This window comes from Vitis riparia, chromosome 10 (genome assembly GCF_004353265.1).
Source record: "Vitis riparia cultivar Riparia Gloire de Montpellier isolate 1030 chromosome 10, EGFV_Vit.rip_1.0, whole genome shotgun sequence".
Lineage (NCBI taxonomy): Eukaryota > Viridiplantae > Streptophyta > Magnoliopsida > Vitales > Vitaceae > Vitis > Vitis riparia.
The window spans coordinates 16,872,405-16,884,980 of NC_048440.1; the positions used below are offsets into that span (position 1 = coordinate 16,872,405).

Sequence of the window (12,576 nt, forward strand, 5' to 3'; positions counted from 1 at the left end):
CACTTTTAATTTATAGTATGAATTACAAGTATTTTTTAATAATTTATATATACTCTATTTAAAATCGAGTCTTATAGAGATGTAAAAAATCACCAATTTCTGCACATGCAAGCAATTATACTTTTGGTCATCTTAAGTCAAATAAACTCATGTCATTATTTCATGAATAAACCACAATACATGTTTGATCTCACTTTAATGTCTTCAAATTAGTATGGAACCCCATGGTTTACCCCCACAACAATCCCATGACCATATGATCCCATTAAAACCCAAAACCCACCCTATAAATGTTCAACCTTATCGTTGTCCCTATGCGAAAAAAATGAAATTGAGAAGATAGTGAGAGAAATGTAGTTGGTTGGTACTATTCGATCAAATGTAATCCTTTTTCCATTCCCAGTACTGTTAGTCCCTAAAAAGAACAACACTTGACATATGTGTATCGATTATCAAGCCTTGAATAAGGAGACCATTAAGGATAAATTTCTTGTATTGGCGATTGATGAATTTCTCAACAAACTACACGGAGCACAAGTTTTTTCAAAGTTGGATTTGTGCATTGGCTATCACCAAATATGAGTTAATACATAAGACACTGCCAAGACAACCTTTCACACTCATGAGGGCTATTATAAATTCCTTATCACACCTTTTTGCTTAACAAATGGGTCAACTACCTTCCAAAGTCTGATGAACAAAGTATTTTGGTCTAATATTTGTCAATTTATTTATTTATTTATGACATCTTGATTTATAGCTGCACTTAGGAAGAGCATTTGGATCATTTGTCTACCACCTTAGAAGTATTACAACAACATAAGCTCTTTGTCAAGAAATCTAGGTGTAACTTTGGTCGATCACAAGTGGAATAGTTAGGGCACTTGGTTTCTAAAGATGGGCTTTCTACATATTCAACAAAAAAAAATTGTTGTGCTTGCACGGCCCACTCCCACAACATTGAAGAGTTAGTAAGGCTTTCTTGAACTCACAAGTTACTATAGAAAATATGCTCGAGATTACAGAAAACTTAGTTAACCTCTTATTATGCTCTTAAGGAAGGATCAATTCCAATGGTCCACGGAAACTAAAGTTACATTTAATTCCTTGAAGCAAGCTATGGCATCCGCATCTGTTCTCACAATACCTAATTTTTCCAAAGAATTTATTGTTGAATATGATACATCAGGTGTGGGGTCTTGGGGTTGTCTTGATGCAAGAGAGGCATCCAATAGCAGTTTCTAGTCAAGCATTATTCCTTAAAAACTTTGGCATGTCCAAGTATGAGAAGGAATTGATGGCAGTGGTTTTTGTAGTTCGTAAGTGGCATTCCTACCTTGCTTAACATCATTTTAAATTCGAACAAATCATTTGAGTTTAAAGTATATGCTAGAACAAAGAATTAGCACCTATGCACAACAATGTTTTTTTAACTAAATTAATGAGTTATGACTTTGAAGTTGTCTATTGTAATGACAATGAGAACAAAGCAGTTGATGCACTTCCCCAAATTCCAGAAAATTCCAATGTTGGTTCACAATTTTTAGGCATATAACTAATGGTTCTATCAAGTCCTATTTCTACTTGGATCAATACATTAAGGGAAGAGTGACAACAAGACTCTTAACTATAATCACTAATTGACACACTTAGACATGATCCACAATTCAAGCATGGTTATACTTGGACAAATTATCAACTCAAGTACAAAGGTCGTCTTGTCTTAAGCACTCATTCTTCCTTAAAAAAATGTAATTTTACATGAACATCATGACAATCCCATTGGAGGACATTTTGAGGTTCATGAAACTTATCATCGAGTCAAGCAAGGATTTTATAGGTCAAGATTAAAAGGAAATGTACAACACTATGTTGCTAAATGTGATGTGTGCCAACACAATAAATCTGAAAAATGTTGCTTCTCTAGGCTTGCTTCAACCTCCCCCAATCCCTACTAGAAATTGGAGTGACATTTCAATGGATTTCATTAAAGGGTTTCCTCATTTGATAAGGAAGGATGTCATTTTTGTGGTGGTTGATCAACTTAGCAAATACATTCACTTTATAGCATTAAGTTATCTCTATTCAACCAAGGACATTGTTAAACTTTTTATGAACCATGTCTTTCGTTCACATGGCATGCCTACCACTACTGTTAGTAATAGAGATCCTGTTTTCACTAGTACTTTTTGGAATACTCTTTTTGAGTTGCAAGACACTCAACTATGCATGAGCTTTGCATATCACCCTTAATCCGATGGACAAACAAAGGTTGTTAATCATTGTTTGGAAAATTACCTCCACTGCATCACTAGTGATAGCCTAAAAAAATAGTCACATTGGCTCGCTCTAGCAGAATGGCGATTCGACACTTCTTTCCACACAACCTCTAAACTTACACTAGATGAAATAATTTATGGTCAAATTCCTCCTTTTTTACCAATGTATACTCCCGATGATTCTAATATGGCAATTGTTGACCAAGACTTGAAAGATTGCAATGCCATTATGTGGGTACTGAAAGAGAAGTTAGAGAAAGTTCAACACCGTATGAAACAACAAGCTGATCAACATCATTTTAAAATATTCTTTGAGGTGAGGGATATGGTGTATCTTTGACTCCAACCATACTAACAATCCTTTCTTGCATTCTACAAAACTAAAAAACTTTCTTCTCAATTTTATGCGTCTTTTCAATTTCTCACTTATGTTAAATTTGTTGCTTATCATTTGGTACTACCTCCTCCCAACAAAATTCACCTTGTTTTTTATATTTCCTACCTGAAAAGGAAGATTGGCTAACAATTAGTTACATAACTTGAGCTACCACTAATTAATAAAGACATTTGGGTCTTGTTTGAACCTTTTACATTTTTGGATCATCGTGTTGTCAAACATGACAACTACCCTAAGACTCAAGTCTTGATTCACTGGTCCAATTCATTTTTAGAGGATGCCCCATGGGAAGATTTGGAACCACTTAGCCGTCTTTTTCCTCACTTCAAACCTTGAGGTCAAGGTTCTTTCAAGGGGAATGGAATGTTACATATCTTCATGTAATTAAGGGTAATACATTTAAGAATTAGTTGACCATTATAATTTTAGGAGGTTTCCATTACATAGATCAATAAGGTTTGATTGTTGAGATCATGGACATGAAATGCTATGTTTTCTCTTATTTAATAGGCATTGTAAGTGAGAGGGAGAATCATCTAGCTTATGTATTTTTATTTTTTTTTTAACTTTCAAAAATAAAGTTCTCTCAATTTTCCTTTCTTCTTAGGTTATATCATAAAAATTGAACTTTTTACCCTAAAGACAAAAAAAAAAAGAGCTCACCAAACCCCCTTAAGACAACCAAAATTGATCTGCAAAGTTTCAAAGGTATCTTTTGAGTTGTGGAAAATGGAGGGAAGAGCGAAAAGGGGTGTTTTGGAGAGGACCATGGGAAACACTTACAAATATTTTTTTTATAGATCTAAATTTTTTTAAGTGTTTTTTCGAAAAATGTTTTTAAAAATTTTGTCCAATGCCTACTTTTCAAAAATTAAAAAAAAATGATTTTTAGTCTTAAGATAATAAATACTTTTTAAAACCACTACCAAATGTGTTGTATAGTGCATCAAAACACCATGTAAAAACAAACAAGCTGATTCTTGATCGAAAGGTACGGTTATACCCAGTAGTCCCTAATAGTTTGTTCCCTACAACTTGTTTGGCAACAAGAGAAGAAAACTCAAGCAGGTTTGCCAAATAAAATTTTCCTCCACTTATTTTCTCAACTTTACCTTCCTTTTCTCAATGAAATAACATATAATTTATCATAGTCTCTATCATGCTCATCTACTTCTCTTACCAAAGACCAATCAAGAGAATAATGGGCTCTTATTTTTTCTTCTTCGCATTCTCCAGATTTACAGAAAGTTCAAGTATGCATGAGAAGTTCCAACAGGAAATCCTTACAAAAGAACAGCTCAAACAATGAAGGGCACAATTTGATAGAAAGACCCAAGCACCATGCCTTCAAGCCTTGAATCAACTCCATTTACAAAATGGAAGCAAAATTTTCAGTACTCCATTAGAAAATCCAAGACCCAGAAGACAAACACCAACAAACAAAGGGTTTCCATGTACTAATCCAACTGTCCACAGCTACCCTGATACAAACATGTCTTTGCAATGTAGTTTGTATCCACCTGAACCATGAATAAAATATAGCTCCAAAGAGAAGTATCTAAACACAGTCAAAACATTTTATTTATTTATGGTTGATACATACCATTTCTCACAGTTAAACATTGATTTGAAAGAGCCATGCAGCACCAGGGCTTATACAAAGCTCATACAAATGAAACTTCACCTTCTTTCTTCTATTTTATTTCTAGTTTTCTAGTGCATGTTCTCAGTCAAAGCTCACACTGCTCCAGCTTCTGATCCTGCTGCAGCATTGGACCCTTGAAAATCCAATGTGCTATTGAGGATTTGGAGGACGGCTGTTGGCAGCAGAAACTCGTGATCCCCACTCCAGCAGTTCCTTGCTGGTGTCATCTTTGTGCACAAAAACTTCAATGAAACATAAAGAATCCTTGTGTGCTCCTGCTGCTGTTGCAATTGCTTCTGTCAATTCATCCTCAGTGCGTACCTGTTTTACCCCAATATTAAAAGTTTGTAACAAAATGAGCGGGTTATTGTTTACAAAGAAACTATGAATCATTAGGCTCCATGATTTGAACTTGAGAAAAAAATTCAGTAGTAAAATCTCATAAAAAAAAATGTTCAGAAGCCAGTGGCAGCAGGTGAATACTGCAGCAGAAAAAAAAAAATTAAGAATAAATCTGAGTGAGGCAAAATGAATGAATTTTAAAGTCAATGAAAACTCAAAATAGAATGATTTGTTGCCATTCTGGAATCATTTAAAGAAATTTGTATGAATAGTTATGCAATTATGCACAATAATTTTATTTTAATTTTCAGAACAAATAGTATATTTTGATTATACGCAACATGAGCCACGTATGTTTTGTAATACAAGGTAAAATACAAGAATTAGAACTGTGTCAATGGATCAAATAAAGGTGTGTGCACCAAAGATATACCAGGGAGCACAAGTTGATAAAAGATGGTAGAAAATTATGTTACCCATGCTTACCTTGGCAGTCCAGCACTTCCCTTCACCATTATGGATGGCATTAATGAGAGCAGTGTAATCCCAGTTCTTAATCACATTGTATGGACCATCATGAATCTCTACTTCAATTGTGTATCCTCCATTGTTAATGAGGAATATAATGGTCCTCTGCCCACATCGGATCATTGTTGAAACATCCTGAGCTGTAACCTGAATAGAAAGAAATCATTTACTCATCATACTCTGGATTTTTTAAAAATAGAAAATAGAAAGGTCTTATATTTGGAGCATCAAAAAAAGATTCAAAATTGGGATGAGGATCAGAGTGATGTTGCTTTCAGTTACACCAGTGACATATACATTATTATTCACCATTCTTATGTTGAGAACAGCAACTGCAACCTCTTTTCAGCATTTGTATTGTTTATCACTAAAATTTAGTGTTTGAAAGAATACCTGCAGACAGGTTTGGTCAAGGTTCATTGTGAATGCCTCTTTCACCGGCAACTGGCCTTCTAGAAAGTTAGTCTTAGTTCATAGAGGGTTGACCTTAGATTGAAAAGTGATTATATCAGACCTTGATGGATCATACTTTGATTCACCCAGCCAATCCCAATTCCCAACTAGTTGAGATAAGGCTACTTGGTACTAATTCTGGTTCTATTTGTTCTGAAAGATCATTTTTACAGTTCCAAAAACTAAGTACTGGTTGTAAATGGCCAATAAACAGCTATTATAGGGGTAACTGCAACAGTGTTAACAAAACCATAGGTTCTCTAGCATGGAAGCTCTATTTGTTGAATTCTTGCCCACATATAAAACCTTCTATTAGATTATGATTATGACTGACCTGGAAACTCCCATCACCAATGCAAGCAATCACACGCTTATCTTTGGCACCTTGAGCATATCCAAGGGTGGCACCTACTGACCATCCAATGGATCCATACTGCATCTGGAATTCATACCTGAATAAATGTGCTGATCAATAAACATGCAGGAGCAGCACTGAAAAATGCTGAAAAATTCACATAAATTTCAACTTTAATGAAAAGCCCTGTCTTACCCACAATTCTCAGGGAGGCGAAGCTTCTGACAGTTGAACCATGAGTCTCCCGTCTCTGCAATGACTGCAGAATTCCCATCCAGCATAGCCTGCTTAACAATTTCAATTTTAATAAATCAAGATAATCAAAGAGTATAAAAGAGGTTCAATTTATATTTCCAACCCCAAAAAATTTAGGACTTCTACCACAATTAACAATCCCAGTGATTGTAGGTACTACTCACCTATCATGTCAAGCCCTATGTTTTAACTTCTAATGGTCATACGTAAGCAAAAGATCTTGGAACTTGTAGGTCCTTGTATCACAAGTGTTCCATAGTTCCATGGATATGGTCAAGTCCTTCACAAACCCAAGCTACCATCTAAAAGTCTAACTAGGATGGTTCTCATTCACTTCACAAAAGATATGGACCTGCTGAGTATACTGATCATAGAAGTAGAAAAAGAAAAGAGAAGAATGTGTCTCGTTTGGCTTGCCTGAATGTGCTTGAAGAGGACATTGACTCTAAGAGGCTCATGTTCCTCCCGTCTCAGAGGAACACCTGGAGGGACATAGATTCGGCGGTAATTCTCCACAGCTGTTTCGTTCTTCTTCAACTTCTTAGCCAGTGCACTTAAGAAATCAGCCATGAAAACCCAACCAAAGGAAGGACCATTGCCAACAGTCACACGATTGGGCTCCACTATGACTGCTTTCTCCTTTTTTATCAGCAATGAGTATCCAACTGAGCTGTAATCATTGAAGATGGGGCCGGCAAAGACATAGGCATCAGCAGACTCCACTATCTCCCCACAGAAAGTGGTGCTGACAGCACCCCAGTATGTCCCAATGAAGTGTGGATGCTGCTCTGGCACCAGGCCCTTACCTGAAGGCATGACAGCAATTGGATATCCACTAGCATCTGCAAGCTCTATAAGTGCCCGTTGTGCCTTTGCTACTCTTAGCTTGGGCCCACCCACAATGACAGGCTTCACAGCCCTATTCAGAAAATCAGCTGTTGCTTCGACCGCTGCTTCTAACCCTATCTGATTGCTCACTCTGCATAAAAAGTCATGGGTAGTTGTATTTAGAGGAGTTGCACTATGTCTCTGGCTGTGGACATTAAAATAATAAAATAGCACTAAGAAAAAACCGGCTTGTGTAGAACAGAAGCCAATCCATGGTTGTGAAATTGCTTACAATGGTGCCTTTTATAAAGATTTTAGATAGAAATTCTCTGTTTTTTTACCAGTTATTTGGATTCACCATGTTTTGATACTCCATTTTGTAAACTTTGCCCAATTGGCCCTTTAGCCCCCTTGTTTTCAAACACAATTTTATTCAAACAAATTAAAATTTATCCGACATATTTGTTCTCAGGAATATGCAGCTTGTGCATATGTTTGCAAGCAACTGCATACAATTTTTAGCTGAAATACCAGGACATTTTCAAATTTAATGGCAATCATCTTTTGCTTTTCATCACCTCTAAAAAACATCCCTTCACTACTCTCTCGATTTATCAATTTCAACTGCTCCTCCATGCTCATTTCTCATTGTTGTAGCCTACAGCTTTCCACATATGCATACATAACGCAGCATGATTTGATCTTTATTTAAAATGCCAACTAAACAATAACAAGTTCTAATTTTTTTGAGTTTTTGTTCCCCTGATATTACTTCTTCTTATCCTTCCTTTACCTTGGCACAAGGTCATGTTTGGAACGCTGGAATAGAGAATGGGAATGGGAAACCAACTACATCTCCTATCATTCAGGTGTTTGAATTGTTTTGTGAATGACAACTAGAATAAAAATCACTATTTTGATTCCTCTCTTCTAGATAGTATTATGATTCCCTCCATTCCCATCCTTTTTCCATTTCCATTCCCCTGACCAAACACTCTCTTAAGGTCACACCCACACTTCAAATAAAAACATTTTTGTGTTCTAGTTCACCAAAATGGATTGAAAAACAAATTGATAGACAATTTCAAATCCGAAAACAGAGAGCGAATAAGGAAAGAGAGAAATCATACTTTGGTGCGAGAAAGAAGGGAACTGGCTCCCTAGAGAACGTTGGATGGGGAATTCCAGGCAAATTACAGCTTATGCTGAGATAAACTGGCTTGCTTTCCTTCAAAGCTGTTGATATAGCAGTGTCGATCTGCTCATGAGCATCTTCCAAGTGGTTCACTACTGCCTGTCGCACCACCACATCACATCAACAACAGGGGTCAGTCAGATACACTCCAAATACCATAGAATAAATAAGCAATCAAACACTCTATAGAACCCTCCTTTCTTCTCATCAAACCACTCCCTAAAACCCTCTGTCCGTCCCTAAAAGTGCCATACCTGAGTACAGGTGACCGTCTGAAAAGAACGAAGCTCCTGGGTGAAGTCCGGCAACCCAATTGTGTGGTGAAGAATCCGGTTGGTGCCGTAATCGTTAGAATTAGGCCCACCAACTATACAAATCACAGGCAAATTCTCACTGTAGGCACCCGCAATGGCGTTCAGAACGCTGAGGCCACCCACAGTGAACGTCACCACACAAGCTCCCACGCCCCTCGCACGCGCGTAGCCGTCGGCGGCGTAGCCGGCATTGAGCTCATTGCAGCAGCCCACAAGGTTGAGCCCCGGCTCGGCGATCAGGTGATCAAGCAGCGTCAAGTTAAAGTCCCCGGGAACAGAGAAGACATCCCTGACGCCGATCTGGACGAGCCTGCGTGCCAGGTGGCTGCCGAGAGTGCCAGAGCAGGAACCGGTGACTGCGCTCCAATCAGCTTCTTCCATGTTGGTGTGTAAAATTATTGGTGAAGATTGGGATGATGGCCCTGATGAGAGATGTGCTTGTTTTTAACGGGGAATTGGAAAACCATGGGTAGAATTTTAAAAGGCCATTGAAAAGGATTGGTAGGAACGATGGACCGTGGTTTTGCTGTAGACCGGATTTGGCCAAGTGGGCTATTACTTTTGATTATTCTACTGACCTTCTCGGAGGTTGAAACCCTGCGGTCTGAATAGGATACTCAAATTTCTGATGCGGCGGCCAAAACTACACTTCGAAAACCACCGACTGTGGACCAGTTTCGATTCCGACGAAAACCTGCGTCTGTTCCTTGGATTTTAAATATATATTTTTAGCTAATTAGAAAATATTTACTAAAAATATTAATTAGATATTATTTTTTAATAATATAATTATTACATTTGACTTGAATAACTATACTCTTCTTTTTTACTTTCAAAATTCCCCCTCAAAACACATTTTTTTCATTTTAATTGCACGTTTAGGATGTTCCCAGTTTTGCCAATTCCATGTACCACAATTATTTGGTTTTTAATTAAAAGTAACAAATTTTGGAAATAAGAAAAAAAAAAAAAAGAATAGCATCTAAAATGTTTACCATGGGTGGTTTTGCAAGTGCCTTTTTATCCTTTGTTTCTAAATATTTTAATTTTTGTAAGAAATAAACAAAAATTAAATTAAATTTGATAATAAAACATTTAAGTTATGTTTGATTTCTAGAAAATTTGAAGAAAAAATAAGAAAAAAAAAATTAACCTCAATAAATCATTTTTATATGTTTCTTCAAATTTTATTTATTTTTTTATTATATAAAAATTAAATAATTTAAAAATATATAAAAATTTTAAAATTTTTAATTATATTTGATTTTTTTTATTATTTTTTTAAAAACAAAATATAAGAAAATAATTTTCCTTAATTTTTTTTTTAATATTTTTCGAAAATAAAATATAATATTAAAAAATATCTGATAAATTAATTTAATAAATTAATATGATTTAATAACTCCAAAAATAACTAATTTTCTTCTAGAATATAAATGTATTTTACCTGAGTTGTTTTATAAAATATTTTCGATGTTAGTGGTCCACGCCCATGCCCATTTCTTCCTTTATTATTTTCATGTCACGATCTAAAATATCTTTCTTCTTAATTGTCCATGTCTATCTCTTCATTTATTTTTGTCATGGGATCCATGTCCATCATTTGCCTCTCAAGTCATAACGGAGAACCTCAATTTCCTTGTAGACAATAAAATTACTTTGCATTATTCTCACTTTCGAGTTGGCTTGGGTCTCTTTTCCGATCGCTCATGGGTTGCTTAGTTGTGAACCACCAGCATCGCCTAGATCTTGGGTTGGGTGATGTCATTTTTCTATATATTCTAAAGAAGACAGAAGATGAGAACCCTTATTTCTTGTCGTGGTTAGAAAAGGTACACAGGCTGGGAAATCGACAACATTGAAGTGATCATCGAGTGGGATTTTGGGGTTCCTAATCAAACAAAATTGTGGGATGTGTTTGGGTCGTTTGAACAAATATTGTTTGTGGTATCTCACCCTTTCTATTAATCATTCAATTTCTTTGTTTGGCATAGACAAAGACTTGTCTTTGGATAATGTCACTTGTGCAAGTTGGTCACGCAATGGTTAGCCTTTCAAAGTACCCAAGCAAGTCTATTCATCTGAATACTCCACAACCGATGATTCTACCTATTAGCTATGGAGTTTACACTTATTCGAGAGTTTTCTGGAAAAGTAGTTTTAGGGAAAAAAAAAAAAAAACAATTTATATTTAGATTAATTTTGAAAATATTTATCAAATTAATCTCTTGGCTCGACTTTTATATTATTATTATTATTTTTTTTTTATGACAAAACTATATTTGATGATTGTGATTTTAGCTTTAAGGTTAAAATTATAGTTACTAACTCCAGTTTTATCTTGAAAAAATTAAAAAAAAAATTGTATAGATGTTGATATGATATGACGAAATCATTTAATAAATGTTTTAAAAACAAATTTATACTAATAAATTTTAATAGTCAATATTTTAATAAAATAGGTGTTATCGGGAAATTTAGTTTAACCTCAAGGCTTGAAATTGAATAATTTAAAATAGATTTAAATTAAATTATATTTAAATTTATAATTTAAAAGTTATCATTCTCTTATTTCTATTTCTTTGGTTATAAAACACTTTTCATTTTAATCGTTGATGTCTATTTCTTCATTTATTTTTCTGTCATAACTCTATCACTTACCATCAATTACAATGAATATTTCAATTTAAATTCATTTTAAATTTATCAATATCAAAAGAAATCATAACAAATAAAATAGGAAAATATGTTTAACAACTAAAAAATAAAAAATAATTTTTATTATTAAAAATAGATAATAAAGTGTTTTTAGATAATAATTTTTTTAATTATTTAAGTTATTTTTACTTTAATATAATTATACAAATATAGAAAATGATTAAAAATAAAATATTATATATCAAATTTATTATTAAAATATATTTAAAAAATAGAGAAAACAAATTGAAAACATTTTAAATTTCCAAACAGATATTTAAACCTTGTTTTGTTATTGTTTTTGAAAACAATTCTAAAAAAATATATATATATTTTTTAAGAACATTTTTTGAAAAGTGGTTATTAATATTTTGTAAAACAAATATGAACTTAAATTTTTTTTTAACTTATATTCTATGTTTTAAATATAATTTTTATATATAATATTTTATTTTTAATCATTCTTCATATTTATATAAGTATTTTTTAAAAAAATAATCCATAAAAAATAAGTGAAAACAACTAAATATTAAAATATTTCAAATAAATATTTACAACTAAATAAATATTTCAAATAAATATTTACAACTAAATTAAATATTCACATTCATATTTATTTTTTCCTTCATATACTTAAATTTAAGAATACGTTTAATAATAATTCTAATAAGTGTTTTTAACATTTATAACATTTAAAAATTTATATATTTTAATTATATAAAAAATCAAAAATACTTTTTAAAATCACTACCAAATGCAAATTCAAAAATAACTCATTTATTTTATATTTGTATCCTTTTATTTTTATATAAATTTGATTTTTATAAAAATTTTTATAAATATATAAATATAAATGTCTATTATATTATGTATTATAAAATATATAATAATATTATATTTTATCATATCTATAATTATTTTAGAATATTTATAATAATATATATATAATTATAGATATTCTATTATTATTATACTATTTATATATTATAGATATTCTATTATTATACTATTTATATATTATAGATATATTATAGATAAATTATAGATATTAGAATATCTAATTTTATATTTATATGTAATTTTATAGGTATAAAAGATATTTGTATTTAAAAATAAATAAACATGTCATTTCATTAACCTAATTTATGTGAAAATCCTATTTTATTTATTTGTCGACCGCTACAGAGCACGTCTCATGTCATGGTGCGTCAGGGAGAGCTAACATGTTATCCATTTCAAAATTTAAAAACTTGTAAAATTTCAAGGGCATACATTTAGAACAATCTTT

The 12,576-nt window shown here is 33.0% G+C and overlaps 1 protein-coding gene across 1 annotated transcript; it reads right to left on the minus strand.

The window, feature by feature from the left end:
* Positions 1 to 4,104: 4,104 nt before the first annotated feature.
* On the minus strand, positions 4,105 to 9,237 carry LOC117923839 (pyruvate decarboxylase 1). The gene is made up of 7 exons (XM_034842322.1): positions 8,532 to 9,237; positions 8,213 to 8,376; positions 6,672 to 7,233; positions 6,195 to 6,283; positions 5,979 to 6,096; positions 5,150 to 5,338; positions 4,105 to 4,642 (listed from the first exon to the last, which is right to left on the minus strand). Exons 1-7 carry the CDS (start codon positions 8,970 to 8,972, stop codon positions 4,472 to 4,474), a joined length of 1,734 nt encoding a protein of 577 aa, XP_034698213.1. The 5' UTR covers positions 8,973 to 9,237; the 3' UTR covers positions 4,105 to 4,471.
* Between the last annotated feature and the right edge of the window lie 3,339 nt (positions 9,238 to 12,576).